At 46.5% G+C, this 19,079-nt stretch overlaps 1 protein-coding gene across 1 annotated transcript in view; it reads right to left on the bottom strand.

The window, feature by feature from the left end:
* Positions 1 to 19,079, bottom strand: part of cttnbp2 (cortactin binding protein 2) — a 420,592-nt gene that overhangs the window by 71,043 nt on the left and 330,470 nt on the right. The window contains exons 11-12 of the mRNA XM_034175732.1: positions 18,216 to 18,311; positions 14,169 to 14,248 (exon numbers count right to left, since the gene is read on the bottom strand). Coding sequence (XP_034031623.1) covers positions 14,169 to 14,248; positions 18,216 to 18,311 — 176 coding nt within the window. The remainder of the gene's footprint in view (positions 1 to 14,168; positions 14,249 to 18,215; positions 18,312 to 19,079) is intronic.

Raw genomic sequence — 19,079 nt, 5'->3', positions numbered from 1 at the left:
TCCGTCTGACAAAATGACGATAGCATACATAATCTCTCACCTGTCTGGTCAGCTGCTGTGTGGGCCACATCAGAGTGGCACCGACAGTCGCCATCTTGCTCCTCCCTCCTGACATTCACCACAGCACTTCAGCAGGTTTTTCAGCATACCTCCCCTGGATGCAAGGTGGCGCGTTCACTTTTGAGGCTTAAGCAGGGCACTCGCCGGGTGGCAGCCTACTCCGTTGAATTCCGCATCCTTGCTTCCAAGAGCGAGTGGAACTCCAACTCCCCGTTAGATGCCTTCTTCCAGGTGTTGGGCCCCAACATCCAAGACCACCTCTTCTCGGCAGAGCTTCCGGAGGATTACGACGAGCTTATCGCCCTCACCATTCAGGTCAACCGTCAACTGGCGGAACGACCACCACGCTTCACAGCACGAAGCGCTTCCACCACCAACCCCGGAACTGCTCCCACACACTGACCGGAGGGCAACGACACGCATCACGCTTCCAAAGAGCTCATGCAGCTGGGACAGATGCGTCTGTCCGAAGAGCAATGGCGCCGTTGGCGGCACGCTGGACTCTGTTTTTAATGTGGACATTCTGATCATGTTGTCTGCATTTCACGATGTCACCTTGTCCCTCCGAACATTCAAATGGACACAGGAGTGTGATGAGACATTTTAGGTCCTAAAGCGACGTTTTACAGCAGCCCCCATGTTACTCCTTCCTGACCCTGCTCGGCAGTTTGTGATGCCTCTGATGTTGGAGTGGGAGCAATTCTGTCTCAAATGTGTCCCACCGCCAGAAGGCTAAATCCGCGTGCCTTCCTGTCACGTAACCTGTCTTCAGTCGAGCGCAATTACAGCATCGACCAAGAACTGCTAGCGGTTAAAGTGGCCTCGGAGGATTGGCGACACTGTATTGAGGGGGCACAGATACCATTTACTGTATACATGGATCATAGGAATCTAGCATATATACGTACAGCTAAACGTCTCAATGCTCGTCAGGCCCATTGGGCAATCTTCTTCAGCTGTTCTGATTTAGTTATAACCTACCGACCAGGTTCAAAGAATGGTAAGCCAGACGCTCCTTCCTGCCAATACGATGAGCCAGATGACCCGGTAGATCTCAGCAATATTCTTCCATCCTCCTGTTTCATCTCAGCCATCACCTGGGAAATAGAATCTTGCATCTCATCCCCTCTTAGGAACATGACTGTTCCCGCGGAATGCCCCCCGGGGAAAGTGTTTGTCCCGGCAGCTCTCAGGGGAAAGGTCATTGATTGGGCACACAGTAACAAATTTTCCTGTCATCCGGGCATTAAAAAGACTACTTTTATTGTGCAACAACAGTTTTGGTGGCCGCGCTTGGTTGTTGATGTTTCTGAGTTTGTGAACACCTGTCTAATTTGTGCCACGCACAAGTCTACCACCCAGCCACCTGCAGGGACTCTTCCTCCTCTAGCTGTTCCCAAGCAACCGTTGACACATTTCTCCATGGACTTCGTTGCAGGTCTTCCACCATCCAAGGGACATACAGTAATTCTGACTGTTGTTGATCATCTTTCCAAAATATGCCATTTTGTACCACTGTTAAATTGTCTTCTGTGAAAGAACTGTCCGAGATTATGTTGACTAATGTCTTCCGTCTGCATGGTTTTCCTCAGGAAATTGTCTCGGACCGAGGTCCCCAGTTCATGTTGGGGTTTTGGAGGGAAATCTGCCGTCTCCTTGGGGCCACCTCCAGTCTCACATCTGGTTACCACCCCCAAGCAAACGGTCAGACCAAATGATTGAATCAGGAACTTGAAAGGAGTGTTAAAATATTGTGTTCACAGCATCCATCTGCTTGGGTTTCTCAGTTGTCATGGGTAGAAGTTGCTCATAATAGTTTGCCTTCTGCTTCTTCTGGGTACACTCCATTTTAGGTTGCTTTTGGTTGTCAGCCATCCATGTTCTCCTCCGTTGCTCTGTAATCCCCACATTAAAGTATACCTAATTTAGTGTCAGCTTTGTTCATTAATTTACGCTAATTTGGTAACGTCATTATGATGTCATAATTAGTAATAATATCACCAATATATTTGTAGTGATTATGTGTTTGTACATCATGCCCTGCAAATTTGGTAGCAATATATCATGTTGTTAATTACTGCTTACTTTTAGGGGGGAGGTGATAGTCTAGTGGTTAAGTGTCAGGCTTGAGACCAGAGGATCCTCAGTTCAAATCCCAACCTGACCAGAAAATCACTAAGGGCCCTTGGGCAAGGTCCTTAATCCCCCAGTTGCTCCCGATGTGTATGTAGTGAGTACCTTGTGTGGCAGCACCATTATACTGGGGTAAAGCGCTTTGAGCGTCTGATGCAGATGGAAAAGCACTATATAAATGCAGTCCATTTACTGTCATGTTATGAGAAATCAAAGCCACTTTGGCATATCTATGATGTTTTGATATTTTTTGTAGTTGCCATTTGTAGCAGAAATTGCTTTGAACATTTAAGTGCTCTAAGGCACAGAATCAGTAAAACTGAGATGCATAAGCTAAATTTATAGGAAAATATCTATAAGAAAATACAGTATCCCAGTGGGCACAATACGCTGAATCAACGTTGAAGAAACATACAGGGTAGATGTTGAAACAACATTGATTTTTGTTTGTATTTGTAAGTTGAAACAGCATAGTTTTGAGACGTTGAAACGATGTTGTTTTTATGTTGATCTGTTTAAATAAAAAAGCACAAGAAAAATCATTTTTCAACAATTTATTAATATCAAATGCATCAACAGTTTAGATTGGGTAGTGGTTATAAAATATGTAGCTGACATTTATGAAGTGTGGTAATAAATTATGAAAGTTCCTATAATGAGTTGGAATGGTGTGTGAGTCCAGACTGTTTTTAGAACCTTAGACTGCGATGAAAGCACTCACACGGTCCATTAGCCTGGGTGTGATACACCATGGTCCGGTGGAGCTTCACACTCAGGCTGTCTGCTATTGCATTCCAGACCTCGGACGTAAACTGCGAGCCACTGCCGGAAGAGAGGGTCGATGGAGTGCCAAAACGGGCGACCCAGGTGCTGATGAATGCCCGAGCCATCTCAGCCGTTGTTGGGGCCCTCAATGGAACCATGTGAAGGGGCAATGGCCATGGGCTTGTGAAATGATGAATAATGCTGAGGCGTTCCATGCTGTTAAACTCCGCTTTGGCAATGCCGAGCTTGGCTGGTTCGAGACGCCTTGCCCAGGAGTACAAAGGCGGGCCCATGGTGGCGAAATGGTGCTCTACTCTGTGCTTGGTGGAAGAGGATGAAAAGGTCACTGCGTGTGTGCAAGGAATTTCCCGAGCAGGTGGTAAAACACGTCAGCCTGCGACAGCACGCCAGACAGTCTGATGGAGTCAAATGGTGGTGGTGTCAATCAAGCACAGATTTTTGACATCCAACATAAGCATACAGAAAATCTGTGCCCAAGAGAGGGACAGCAACTTTAGCCATGAAGTCCCAGCTAAATCATGGCCCCCAAAACACCAGTCCACATGTCGAGTGCCATAAGTGCGTATAGGGATCAAATCAATTTTACTTATATAGCGCCAAATCACCTGACTGAAACTCTTCAAATAGATCATTCCTCTGCAGATGATCAGTTAGCTGTTTTACAACTACCCTTTCAAGACTTTTTGAGAGAAAAGGAAGGTTGGAGATTGGCCTATAATTAGCTAAGATAGCTGGGTCAAGTGATGGCTTTTTAAGTAATCGTTTAATTACTGCCACCTTAAAAGCCTGTGGTACATAGCCAACTAATAAAGATAGATTGATCATATTTAAGATCGAAGCATTAATTAACGGTAGGGCTTCCTTGAGCAGCCTGGTAGGAATGGGGTCTAATAGACATGTTGATGGTTTGGAGGAAGTAACTAATGAAAATAACTCAGACAGAACAATTGGAGAGAAAGAGTCTAACCAAATACCAACATTACTGAAAGCAGTCGAACATAAAGATATGTCTTTGGGATGGTTATGAATAATTTTTTTTCCTAATAGTTAAAATTTTATTTGCAAAGAAAGTCATGAAGTCATTACTAGTTAAAGTTAAAGGAATACTTGGCTCAGTAGAGCTCTGACTCTTTGTCAGCCTGGCTACAGTGCTGAAAAGAAACCTGGGGTTGTTCTTATTTTCTTCAATTAGTGATGAATAGTAAGATGTCCTAGCTTTACGGAGGGCTTTTTTATAGAGCAACAGACTCTTTTTCCAGGCTAAATGAAGATCTTCTAAATTAGTGAGACGCCATTTCCTCTCCAACTTACGTGTTATCTGCTTTAAGCTGCGAGTTTGTGAGTTATACCATGGAGTCAGGCACTTCTGATTTAAGGCTCTCTTTTTCAGAGGAGCTACAGCATCCAAAGTTGTGCTCAATGAGGATAGAAAGCTATTGACGACATAATCTATCTCACTCAGAGTTTAGATAGCTACTCTGCACTGTGTTGGTATATGGCATTGAAGAACATAACAAAGAAGGAATCATATCCTTCGCTTTCAGAAAGACTTCTACTGTAATGAAACGTAATCCCCACTGCTGGGTAGTCCATTAAAGTAAATGTAAATGTTATTAAGAAATGATCAGACAAAAAGGAGTTTTCAGGGAATACTGTTAAGTCTTCAATTTCTATGCCATATGTCAGAACAAGCTCTAAAGTGTGGCTAAGGTGGTGGGTGGGCTCATTTACATTTTGAGCGAAGCCAACTGAGTCTAATAATAGATTAAATGCAGTGTTGAGGCTGTCAGTCTCAGCATCTATGTGGATGTTAAAATTACCCACTATAATTATCTTATCTGAGCTAAGCACTAAGTCAGACAAAAGGTCTGAAAAATCACAAAGAAACTCACAGTAACGACCAGGTGGACGATAGATAATAAATAAAACTGGTTTTTGAGACTTCCAATTTGGATGGACAAGACTAAGAGTCAAGCTTTCAAATGAATTAAAGCTCTGTCTGGGTCTTTGATTAATTAATAAGCTGGAGTGGAAGATTGCTGCTAATCCTCCTCCTCGACCCGTGCTTCGAGCATTTTGATGCCATTGGCGGCTGTGCAGAGGGTGGCCAAACCCATCTGCCAGGATGCCCAGTCTGGAAGTGGGCAGAATGATGCTCTGTGCACCAGTGTCACACAGGAAATGACTACCGGAGACGGTCTTGGATGAACAGTAGCCTGTCAGTAAGGCTGACGCTCATGGCCAAGACTAAGTGCCGGCCCTGATGTTTCCCTTTCTGCTGAAGGCGCAGGGTTGGCGGCACTCCTTGGCTCTGGATCCAAATTTAGCATGGTAGAAGCACAAGTCGGGTTCAGGATGCTGCTGAGGCGAAATAGGTGCTGTTGACATGAGCGCTGCAGCATCACCTGTGAGTAGTATAGGCGTGTGACAGGTGTGTGCTGTGGCAGTTATGGCGGTGTGGTCATGGATGAGTGCAGCAGCAGCCACACTGTGGTGTTGTCCAGCCAGGAAAAACTTGTTCTCTTTGTTTACCAGCGCACAGCAGTTTGTGATGTTGGTATTGGCCAAAGCTGCATGCACCTGAGGGGGGAGTTGTCTCAAGAAGAGGTGGATGAAGAGGAAATCAGGCCTGTCCTTCAAAAAAATTCAAAAGACAGATGTCTTGGTCTGTCTTTTGGAAACTGTGTAGAAATTGTGATAGCTGTAAGAATTACCAACAATTTCCCATTTTGACAACATATCGGCAACACAATTCACAGACCTTTTATAACAGCTCGGCCCCACCCACTAACCTCACAGGAGTTCTGACAGGAAAAACACCACAAGGGGTCGAGATAGCTTGTCGAATGCAAGGCAGGAATACACAGTGCTAATCAACCTTGCAGGGGCCGACACAGGAAACAGCAATATCCGATACAGCTATTATATTCATAGCAGGAATACACATTGGCAACTACCTAGGTAGGGGCTGAGACGCCTCCCTCATTATCAACAGATTTGCACGGATATCAAAAATGACCCAGGCGACTGGAAAAAAAAAAGCAAAAATCTGCTAAAAAGCTGAAATTTTTCATCCCTGCGAACACAGAAGAAGTAAAATCAGCAGATGCACCTTTCAGGGTATTTATGTATTTATTACTGCTTTGTGTTTTCTCTTGAAAGTCAAATTTAAGTCAGACCTTTGTAGACAAAAGCAACCTGGACTGACTGTGTGTACTGACCAAGCATGAAGTGGACTGCAGCTGGACACAGGCAGAGTGACCATCAGGCAGCTAAACGTCAGCCCCCAAGGTTACGTATGAAATGGTTGTGGATCAGCTTTGCATATTTCAGACACACTCTGGCTTATTTTACTTGTATCAGCTTTATCCGGACCCTTCCATCCATCCATCCATTTTCTTCCGCTTCATCCGAGGTTGGGTCGCGGGGGCAGCAGCTCAAGCAAATCCTCCCAGACCTCCCAATCCATACACACCTCCCCCAGCTCCTCCGGGGGAACCCCGAGGCATTCCCAAGCCAGCTGCAAGACGTAGTCCCTCCAGCGTGTCCTGGGTCTTCTCCGGGGCCTCCACCTGATAGGACGTGCCCGGAACACCTCTCCAGTGAGGCGTCCAGGGGTCATCCGAAAAAGATGCCCGAGCCACCTCAGCTGGCTCCTTTCAATGTAGAGGAGCAGCGGCTCGACTCCGAGCTCCTCCTGAGTGACCGAGCTCCTCACCTTATCTCTCAGGGAGCGCCCAGCCACCCTGCAGAGGAAAGTCATCTCGGCCGCTTGTACTCGTGATCTTGTTATTTCGGTCACGAGCCAAATATAATGACCATACGTGAGGGTCGGAACGTAGATCGATCGGTAAATCTAGAGCTTTGCCCCCCTGCTCCCTTCACCACAATGGTCCAATACAGCGAGCACGTCACTGCAGATGCTGCACCGATCCGTCTGTCGATCTCACGCTCCATCCGTCCCTCTCTCATGAACAAGACCCCAAGATACTTAAACTCCTCCACTTCAGGCAAGGACACTCCACCGACCTGAAAAGGGCAAAACACCTTTTTCCGGTCAGGAACCATGGCCTTGGATTTGGAGGTGCTGATTTTCATCCCGGACACTTCACACTCAGCTGCAAATCGCTCCAGTGTACGCTGAAGGTCCTGATTTGATGAAGCCAACAGAACCACATTGTCCGCAAACAGCAGAGACGAGATTCTGTGGTTCCCAAACCGGACCTCCTCTACACCCTGAATGCACCTATAAATTCTGCCCGTAAAGGTAATGAACAGAACCGGTGACAAAGTGCAGCCCCGGCGGGGCTGACGTGCATTGGAAACAGGATTGACTTACTACCGGCAATGCGAACCAAGCTCCTGCTGCGGTCGTACAGGGACCGGCTAGCCCTTAAGAACGGACCCCAGACCCTGTACTCCTGGAGCACCCCTCACAGGGCGCCTCCAGAGACACGGTCGAACGCCTTCTCCAAATCCACAAAACACATGTGGACTGGCTGGGCGAACTCTCATGAACCCTCGAGCACCCGATGGAGGGTGTTGAGCTGGTCCAGTGTGCCGCGACCAGGACGAAAACCACACTGCTCCTCCAAAATCCGAGGTTCGACTATCGGTCAAATTCTCCTCTCCAGTACTCTGGAATAGACCTTACCGGGGAGGCTGAAGAGTGTGATCCCCCTGCAGTTGGAACACACCCTCCGGTCCACCTTCTTAAACAGAGGGACCACCACCCCTGTCTGCCAATCCAGAGGCATTGTCCCCGACCGCCATGCGATATTGCAGAGACGTGTCAACCAAGACAGACCCACAACATCCAGAGACTTAAGGTACTCTGGACAGATTTCATCCACCCCAGGAGCCTTGCCACGGAGGCGCTTTCTGACCACCTTGGTGACTTCGGCCTGGGTGATGGATGAGTCCGCCTCTGAGTCCCCAGTCTCTGTTTCCTCTTTGGAAGAAGTGACAATGATATTGAGGAGATCCTCGAAGTATTCCTTCAACCGCTCGACAACATCCTCAGTCAGGGTCAACAGCTCCCCACCAGCACTGTAGACAGTATTGGTGGAGAGCTGCTTCCGCTTCCGGAGGTGCCGGACGGTTTGCCAGAATTTCTTCGAGGCCAACCGATAGTCCTCCTCCATGGCCTCCCCGAACTCCTCCCAGACCCGCGTTTTTGTCTCTGTGACGGCACAGGCTGCAGCACGCTTGGCCTGTTGGTACCTGTCAGCTGCCTCCGGAGTCCCACCTGCCAACAAAGACAAGTAGGACTCCTTCTTCAGCTTGACGGCATCCCTTACTTCCGGCGTACACCACCGGGTTTGGGGATTGCCGCCGCGGCAGGCACCACAGACCCTGCGACCACAGCTGCGAGCGGCCGCATTGACAATGGAGGTGGAGAACATGGTCCACTCGGACTCCATGTCTCCAACCTCCCCCGGGATCTGGGAGAAGCTCTCCCGGAGGTGGGAGTTGAAGACCTCGCTGACACAGGGTTCCGCCAGTTGTCCCCAGCAGACCCTCACGATACATTTGGGCCTGCCAGGTCTGACCAGCTTCCTCCCCTCCCAGCAGATCCAACTCACCACCAGGTGGTGATCAGTCAACAGCTCAGCCTCCCTCTTCACCCGAGTGTCCGAGACATGTGGCCAAAGGTCAGATGACACGACTACAAAGTGGCTTATCGACCTCCGGCTCAGGGTGTCATGGTGCCATGTGCACTTATGGACAACCTTGTGCTCGAACATGGTGTTCATGATGGACAAACTGTGACTAGCACAGAAGTCCAACAACTGAACACCACTCGGGTTCAGATCTCTCTTCAGATCTCTCCAAACCTGTGTCGTTATCAGTGGCTGAGTCCACTGGCTCTTCCAGGGCTGCAGAGACCGGTAGTGCACCAGACCTCTCCTCGGACCTGGACAGAAGAAAAGAGGAAGGAAGCTGTTCCGCGACCCCTGAGCTGGAACACAGAGTTGCAGTTAAGTCAGATTCAGCCTGGACCACCGACCCAGGCAGTAGCGGCTGAAGGGCCGCGCCCCCCCCCCCCGGTAACCCGCTGACGGTTTTTACGACTGGACTTAGTCCTGCATTTCTTCTCCCTCTCTGGTGCCTCTCCTAAACCTAGGGGAACATTCCACGAAGGCAAAGGTAATGGTGGCATTCCTGGTTCAGGCAACAGACGAAGCACAGAAGGTGAGGGAGATGGGTGGAATACTGACTGTAGTGGAAATGAGAAACATGACAGCAGAGAAGGCGAGCAGAAAGCTGAACCTGAGACAGAGAGCTGGGGATCAGTTTGTAGGCTCGAGGGGTGTGGGAGCAGTGACTGCAAACTGGCTACAGAGTTTTGGAGTGACAGGATCACATTCTGGATGACAGACGGGTTGGTCATGGCAGGCAGTGTGGTGGGAAGGTTTGCCATGTATGTGGTGTTGTGTGGTGTAGCGAGGTGTGGAGTAATGGGATGTGTTGTGGTTGTCGTGCCGGTCTGAGAGACAGTGGGAGGAGCTATGGAACGTGGACATGACGTAACCGAAATTGGAGAACAAAGCGGGGGGCTGGATGTCAGGTTTATCTTCGAGGTCTTGTGTGTCGTCCTGTGTGAGTGCAGCATTGTGATAGTATGTGGTGTGTGTGTCATATCAAGCTGTGTGTCAGACGAGGGGGAAGGTGAAAGATAGGCAGGGGAGACTATGGAAGGTGTAGTGGGAGAGGCAGTCGTACCAGTCGAGTGATTCCTGGGGACGGTGCTCAGGGAGGGTTCTACTAGTGAGTCCTGGGGAACAGGTGAGTATAAAAAGTCCATTGGGTCATCAATGTATGCCGGGACCTGTCGTTGAATGAACAGAGTTCGAATGTGGTGAAGGTCTGAGTAAGCCGTCATGAGGTCTGGTTCAGCCTGGGTAATATTCTCAACTGTTTGCAGGATAGCATCTTGCTCTACAGGATCAGTACAATCCAAGTAGTCCAGATACAAATCCCTGATCTGGAAATACCTCAGCAGTGTTCCGGAGGTCCAGAGCCTCAGAGTCCTCTATTGCAGTGATTTTCAACCTTTTTTGAGCTGCGGCACCCTTTTTATATTTACAAAATCCTGCGGCACACCACTGTCATGTGTCACGTGTCACTCACCACTAACTCGACTGTCTACACGGTGCGTTAGCACGTTAGCAACACGTGCGGTACAGATATGACGTAACATAGTATACTATAGTCATGGAGCTGTATATAAGAACTAGAGAGCGCAGTCCCAATGCTGCACACTAAACGAAAAGGTCCCTTCATGGACAGCGACATGACGTCTCCTAACCAGGCAAAATATTGACGAAGTACCCGGATGTTAATGCATTTTCAATGGAGATGCGCGACTGAACACACTCAGAAAAATGCTCGCAAAATACGTGCTAAAATGCCATTTTGTCCTGGATATCGAGCCAGTAAAATTAAATTACATTAAATTATGTCAGGAAAGTATTAAACTTACTCTGACACACACACATTCACAAATATTAGTGTTGAAAGTTAAACGGATCTGTGCTGTTAAGCTACGCTGCTCGGCTGAGCTGCTGCTGTGTTCAACGCAGCGCGGCTCCTAAAACCATTACAATACTTTTATATATATTATATTTTTACACAATTATCCTTTATTGACCGAGTTTCATTCATGAAGTCAGTGGTGTGTGTGTGCACATCTCTGTGTGTGTGGCAGCACAGCGCGGGTCATTAATCTCATTATTTTAAGGTGCAAAAAAAAAAAACTCCCCAGTCTTGTCCAACAATTTTTAGTCACTATCAACAAGAATTTTAACTAGACACTGGTCTAGCAGTGGAAAATATCAACTAGACATAAGTGAAAATAATGATCCGTGTCATCGGGCAACACAGGTACGGCAGGAGACATACAGCTGTTTATCATCCAAATATCACAGACAAAGTGACAACAATAACCAAAACCACTTACTGATGGAAGGAAATATTGTCTCCCTTGTTCCTCCGTTTGTGACTTTGCCAACCATGCGCAGCTTTCCCGGCATATTCCACCTGTTTCTTGACGAGACAAGTGAACTTCTATGCACACAAATCACTAACTTGCCCGGAATTAAAATGGCGATCACGCCTCCTTGTCGGCACACGGCTCAGCGATACTGCGCGCTTTGCTGCCATCTACTGAAATAAAAGAGCATTACACCCATCTGCCACATTACAGCACATACACCCGATAATGGTGATATTTGATAATTGCCCACGGCACCCCTGACGATCGATCACGACACCCTAGGGTGCCGCAGCGCCCCGGTTGAGAGTCACTGCTCTATTGTATCCAATATACAGTCTCCTGCACCCGACAAAAATCCTCTGAATCTGAGCAGGTGTAGTCAAACTGAGGTTTTGAAGTTTCAGCTGGCAGATGCTTCTCTGGTTCCCAGACCCAATCTGACAGTTTATCTGCTTCAAACAGGGAATCCAATTCATAAAGAGCAGGAAAATAGTTAAATACCCAGGGATTACCCTCCACCAAGTCCCATGCTTGATTCAAAAAGTCATACCTTTTCTTGGGTGTGTATGCGTGGTGGAAGCAATCAAACAAATGAGTCAATTAGGAGAAAACTGTTCGAAGAGCTTCTTGATCCAACGTTGCAGATAGGGCCCTTTTACAAAATTGTTGACGATCCAGGAGGGAGGAACTGGAGGGCTGACTACAGCTGTCCAAACTGGCACGTTCATGCACATGTGACCAAAAATAAGTTTCTGGGTCCCCAGCCCATTCAGGAAGCTGTTGTCGGCCTAACAGACCCTCTAAAGCAAAAAATTCTGGAAAGAGAATAAAAGCCCATGAATTAGTGTCTAACAAATCCCAGGTTTGATTCAAGAAGTCCTGCTTCTTACTGGGAGTGTAACAGCAGTGAAAGGAGTTGAAGCAATGTCTGAACTTCTCCCCAAAGGCTTTAAAAGTCACCAAGTCAGGGAAGCTACCTGCGGAGCTCATAATTAAAATAATTATGAGCTCCGCAAATAGTCAGAAAACAAGCTCCAGAATGCAGGCAGCAAAAACTCAAAGGATTAGTTCCAATCCAAAGTGATTTATTTACAGGTGAAAATCCAATAGTCAAAAATCCACACAGAGAAAAAAAAACTGCATTCACCACCCATGGAGGAAAGGCATTTAGTGGAAACAGACAAAAAACCTAAAGAGGGGCTGGGCAAGCAATAACTGCACAAAATACTCACAAAACCTGAAGACACGGGAACAACAGAGATCTCAGAGCACGAGAGAGAGAATCAAATGGCAAGGAACCCAGCACAGGTGAGGACTTAAAAAACAAACATGCCACTTAGTACAGGTGCGGTAACTAAGGAAACTGAGGAAAGACAAAAAGCATGTTAACACTGAACCTAAGGTGACTGAAAAGTAAAGTAAAAGAAGAAACATAAAATAACATATCCAGATAGACTACAGAACCAAATGTGTAAAACCAGAACTGATCCAAGAAAGAAACCCTCAGAAAATACTACAACAGAAACCCCCAAAACAGGAATAAACATACTGAAAATAAAGTACAGAAATTTAATTGTTAAGTGACTGTCGAGTGAAGTGCAACATAAAACAGGATCACAGGGCGACACCAAGTGGTGACTCAGGGAAAGAACACCTAGAAAGGAAACTAAATGGCCAGTGGGATACAGAACTGAATGGAACAGTGATCACAATCAACAGTGCAAGGAAAACAAATAGCAAGGCCTCAAAAACATAACCATCAAAAGAAAACCCAACTGCATAAAATCAAAACACAAATAAGGAATACCACGAAAGCAAAAACCCAAATGCTCAAACCCACATACAATTAAGACAACTCAAAAACCCAGCCAAACGGGCTAATGGGCAGAATCACAACAGCCGCTTGGCCCATAGGCCGAGACAACAGTGAGAGACCTGTCCCCAACCCGAAGGCGTAGGGACGCGACCCTCTCGTTCACCGGGGTGAACTCCAACACATGGCGACTGAGCTGGGGAATGAGCAATGCTCCCCCGCCCACCGCCTCTCCCCGTGGGCCCTCTCCAGGAGATGGGTACCAGAGCCCAAGCTGTGCGTGAAGGTGAGCCCAACTATCTCTAGTCGGTACCTCTCAACCTCCCTCAAACTCAGGCTCCTTCCCCCCCAGCGAGGTGACATTCCACGTCCCGACAGCCAGAGGCTGTGAGCGTGGAACGGGCCACCGGGCCACCCGTCCTCAACCGCCACCCAGTCCTCTACGCCCCTGACCCCATGACACCCTCTTCAGGTGGTGAACCCACAGGAGGACGGGCCCATGTCGTTCTTTTGGGCTGGGCCCGGCTGGGCCCCGTGGGCTAAGGCCCAACCACCAGGTGCTCGTGCAATCCCAGGAGCCCCAAGCCCCAATCCCAGGCCTGGCTCCAGGGTGGGGCTCCGCTCCGCTGTACCGGGTGACGTCTCGAGTCCTTGATATTATAACTGGTTATGAGAGCTTCTGAACTGCCCTTAGGACCTGTAATGCCAGGGGAGACCCTACCAGGGGCCACGAAGCCCCTGACAACATAGCTCCTAGGATCATCCGGGTACGCCAAACTCCCACCACCACGATAAGGTGGAGAAGTTGCCACTACCAACTGTATCCGGACCTGTACACATTAAAGACTTGTAAGAAATGATTTGTGGTCTGGAATAGAATTTTTAAATATAATATATATAATATATAATATAATAGAATTTTAAAAAATAGTGCTGACTCAACTGAGATAAGCCACTTAGAGCTGTAGTTCTCAGTACTACCTTGTACATTTCCCATCAGTCCCTGCTGTATCCATGTTATCTTTCAATTTTGACAGACGACTGAGCAAACTAACTGTGAGAAGAGTCATTATGAACTGTTTGTGTGATATATTCATTTATTCTTCTCACACTGCAGATTTATGTTCAGTGTGAGATCAAAGAGTATAAATGTATTTCATTTTTATTTTGACATCATAAAACATAAAAGTCTTATCATATTTGACAAAACTGATTTATTAATTCTAATATGTCTTCATGATTTGTAATAAATAAATTAATAAAAGCAAGTGCAACCTTTTATCTTTATGCTATTGTTCATCTAATTCCAGTGTGTGTGTGTGTGAGAGAGAGAGAGAGAGTGTGTATGTGCACGTGTGTGTATTTGTGTGTGTTTACCAGTCGGATGTAGTTGTGCAGCAGCGGGAGGGGGAGGAGGGATTCTAGAGCCAACTCATCCACACACGACTCAGACAGACCTGTCCAATGGAACACAGAGACCATATGTTTTCAGGCTCCTGGGTCATGGGGGTGATTTTGGTTTGTCTCTTTTTCTGCTTTTATGCTTGGGTTTACTCTGTCCTATTGTCTCTTGCCTTTTTCTCTTGGTTCTTGGTGGTGGGTGTCTCCATCCGTCTGGCCATGCCCCGGTTCTGCGTGTTTCCCTACACACCTGTTCTGTGTTTCGGTTAATCACTTGGGTGCTTTATAAGCTGCACGGTTTGAATCTGTCCTTTGCCAGTTCGCTGTGCCTAGTGCCTTCTTGCCAGCTCTGTTCTTGTACTCTTGCCTTGCTTATTGTGCCTCTTCGGTTTATGCCGACAACCTGCTTGCATTTTGACCACGCCTTTTGCCTGATGTTCTGGATCCTGTTGCTTTGTTTGGACTGCCTATCTGTGTACCGACCTAAGCCTGCTTATCTAGTAAACGTTTTTCCTCCACAGAGCTGTGTACCTGCGTTGTGCATTTGAGTCCAGCCTGTCCTGCCTTTCCAGTCTGATACAGTATAGTATGTGACCCCAAAATGTGGAAAATACTGTGAAACAGCTGATTGTGTTTTTAAGTTGTTAATTCAGTTTTCTCTATTTTTATTATATTTGTGTGACGCGCCTTGAGGCTATCTCTTCGGCAACTGGCGCTATATAAATTATTAAATTTGAATTTGATTAGAATTTTGTGTTCAATTGAATATAGGTTAAAGATGATTTCCAAATTATTGTATTCTGTTTTTATTTACATTTTTCACAACGTCCCAACTTCACTGGAATTGGGGTTGTAGTTAACCACCTTAACTGAAACAGGCACATGAGGTTGTGTCTTCACAAAGACCATCCGGCATAAAATTTGTGTCAAATACATGTGTAGATTGATACTGGTAATACAGGAAATACACGCACATCCGCGATATTTAAAAAGGCGTGCTGGATCAACAAAAAACGATCAAAGCCAAAAGAATGGAAGCGCTCTGGTTATGCGGATTTTTCCGGTTTTGATAGATTGATTGATTGATAGATGAAAGAAGATTTTGCCATGAAAAGAGTGGGGGCGAAATTCATTGGCACAAAGCTGATGGCGCAGCAACAGCGCCTTCGTGATGAAGCCTCACAGGACATGTTGTGGCATGTCCACCTTGTCCACAATTTCTCGGATAGTCACACGACTGAAAAGCCACCGAAAGCCATCTGAATCTTCCGAATGGTGCAAGAGCTGGGAATGTCAGGGCATGTTCTGTAAGGCTTCATCACGGAGGCTCTGTTGCTGCGCCATCAGCTTTGTGCCAATGAATTTTGCCCCCACTCTTTTCATGGCAAAATCTTCTTTCACAGTGGAATGTGCCGAAAAAGTGCTGATGTCCACCTCTTCTGCAATTTCTCAGATAGTCACACGATGGTCCCACATCTCCACAGCGTTCACTTTGGAAATGATCCGGTCGTTTCAGCATGTTGATGCTGCCCGGAGCGCGGCGCGCTCTCCACCGTTGTGCGGCCGTCTTTAAACCAGTTGTACCGCTTCTTAATCTGTGTGATGCCCAGAGGATCGTCACCGAAAGCCGTCTGAATAATCTGAATGGTTTCCACCTGGCTGTGGCCCAGTTTCTGGCAAAATTTGATGAAGTCGCGCTGCGCCAGTTGTTCCGCCATTTCTTTGCAAAGAAAAAACGACGAGCGACTCCACCCATCCTCACACAAAGGCTGCTTACAAGCAAATGATGCAACCGACATGCGTGAAAAAAATCACGTATGCGCACGAAGGTTGAAGGTTGGCTCATGCAAGCACACGTGATTCAAATCCATCAGGTTTTTGAAAAAAACAAAAGGTCCGATACTTTTCTAACAGACCTCGTAATGTTAAAATTACACTCTCTCAGACATATTTAAATCTGGAGAGGATGAAATGGGTGATAACACTGCAGCAGACTTGCTTTGCAGAGGGTGGGGGGTAAGGCCCAATCTCAATTCTCTTTTGTACCCCTTCCCCTTGGCCCTACCCCTACCGCTATGCCTACCCCTTTAAAACAAGGGGTAAGGTGAAGGGGTATGCTTCTAGCCCTATGAATTCAGACACCCCTCCGCCTTAGGGGGGAAAAAAAACTGCCCATCTCAAACTGCCATCTTCACTGTTTGTCAACATGGCAAAAGAAGCGAAACTCGTTGCAGTAGCCTCTTTGCTCTTTTTATTTTCTCGCCTTTCTGCGTAAATGCAAAGAAATAGAAGAAATAGAAGAAGTCGCAGACGAATCGCAATCATGTCGGAGAATTTTGTGGTATTAATAATGGATTTAATTAATTTGTAATTTATAATAATAATTAATAGTATTAATAATTAATTAGTAATAATTTATGTTAATACTACTGATAATTAGTCATTAATAATAGTAATAATTAATATTGTTAATTGATTAATCATTCTGTCTCTCGTGCCTGCGCAAAACGGAGGGGAAGGGCCGAGGGGTAGAACTGAGATTCAGACTAAGATATCCAGGATGGGGGGGGGTCTTAAGATATCCCAGGACAACTTCCCCCTGGATACAACCCCAGGAGTGAAAATAAAAGTTAAACTGGAACACTGGCCTAGGACTGTGCTGAAATGGATGGCACTTCAGCAGCAAAGCCACAAGGTGCCGTACGTACACACGGTCAGAGGTTTATGAACTTTTACTCACACTTTCAAGTATAAGAAACACTTAGTAAATCCTGCACTTTGCTCGGAAACACACTTTACCCACATTTCTGTTTGTGACACCACTAAAAAACGAGGCACAAAATAAATGAGATCAAAAGATCAAAAAATTATATAACTCATAGTCAATCGGCACCAAGAACGACACTAGCAGCCAATCGGCACCAAGAACGACACTCGCGGCCAATCAGCACCAAGAACGACACTCGCGGCCAATCAGCACCAAGAACGACACTCGCGGCCAATCAGCACCAAGAACGACACTCGCAGCCAATCAGCACCAAGAACGACACTCACAGCTAATCAGCACCAAGAACGACACTCACAGCTAATCAGCACCAAGAACGACACTCACAGCTAATCAGCACCAAGAACGACACTCACGGCCAATCAGCACCAAGAACGACACTCACAGCTAATCAGCACCAAGAACGACACTCACAGCTAATCAGCACCAAGAACGACACTCACGGCCAATCAGCACCAAGAACGACACTCACGGCCAATCAGCACCAGGAACGACACTCGCAGCGAATCAGCACCAAGAACAACACTCACAGCTAATCAGCACCAAGAACGACACTCACGGCCAATCAGCACCAGGAACGACACTCGCAGCGAATCAGCACCAAGAACAACACTCGCGGCCAATCAGCACCAAGAACGACACTCGCAGCGAATCAGCACCAAGAACAACACTCGCGGCCCATCAGCACCAAGAACGACACTCGCGGCCCATCAGCACCAAGAACAACACTCGCAGCTAATCAGCACCAAGAACGACAGTCGCGGCCAATCAGCACCAGGAACGACACTCACAGCCAATTGGCACCAAGAACGACACTCGCGGCCAATCACCACCAAGAACAACACCCACAACCAGCTGTGTCTGAGTCAGGCTGAGAAAAACGGCTTCCCTACATGATTCAAGAGCTAAAAACCCAACATGAGCGAGTCCAATCTGAAGGAGTTCTTCATCCAAAAACTTTGAATAAAATAAACTAACGAGGACCTCCTTTGAAATGCAATTTATAATTTTCTATTGACTTTAATTCCACACAAAAACTATTATAAAATCGCTCTGTTAGTGATGTGATTCCTCTGTGTGTGAAACAGAATCAAACAGTCCTTCAGTTCACGTTTCAGGACAGTATGTCTGCTTCAATCACAGCCCGCGCTACAAACTCTAATTAGTTTGGCTTTTGTTGCCGGCGGCGACAGCTCTGACCTGCGTGCCGGCTGGTTGCTGGGTTGGCAGGTTTGTACCTTTGAGGCGGATGGTGATCTGTTGGCTGAGGGGCTTTCTGACAAGGTCCCATGGGGATACAGGCAGTTCCTGACCTGGCAACCACTCAGTGCCTCCTGAAACAAAAAAATAAACCTCATTTGGATCATTTGAATTTCCAACAAACCAAGGTGAAGTCTCAAAACCACTCAACTCTGACCAGACGTCCAAGAACCAAAGATATCCTCATAACAGAGAAATGCAGCGAGTCAGAATCACTTCTCCTGGATGATTTTCTGGTCCTTCAAGAATTAACAGATTATACAGATAAAGCAGATAAATGCTCTATGTGTTGAACACATCATCATTTTCTCAGTAAATATATTTCTAAAGGTGGTGTTAAAACAAAATTTTCACCAGATGTCAATAACAACCCAAGTCATTAACACAAACAAAGAAACCAAAACAAATAAGTACAGAAATTAAGTTCTGTGTAAAAAAAAAAAAAAAAAAAAAAAAGGAAAGACACAGGGAAAGGTATTGAACACACTTCGTACAAAAGCCTTTGTTGGTAATGAAGCTTCAAGATGCCTCCTGTATGGAGAAACTAGTACAAAATCGGGTGTGATTTTGGCCAATTCTTCCACACAAAAAGTCTTCAAATCTTGAAGGTTCTGTGGACCTCTTCTATGAACTCTGATCTTCAGTTCTTTCCATAGATTTTCTATTGGATTGAAGTCAAGTGATTCTCTGGGCCATTCAAGCAGCTTTATTTTCATTCTCTGAAACCAACTGAGAGTTTCCTGGCTGTGTGTTTGGGATCACTGTCTTGCTGAAATGTCCACCCTTGTTTTATCTTCATCATCTTGGTATATAGCAGCAGATGTTTCTCAAGAATATCTTGG

Source organism: Thalassophryne amazonica, chromosome 8 (assembly GCF_902500255.1).
Source record: "Thalassophryne amazonica chromosome 8, fThaAma1.1, whole genome shotgun sequence".
Taxonomy (NCBI): Eukaryota; Metazoa; Chordata; class Actinopteri; order Batrachoidiformes; family Batrachoididae; genus Thalassophryne; species Thalassophryne amazonica.
The sequence above is the reverse complement of the archived record's forward strand: the minus strand, read 5'-3'. Positions and strand labels throughout refer to the sequence as shown.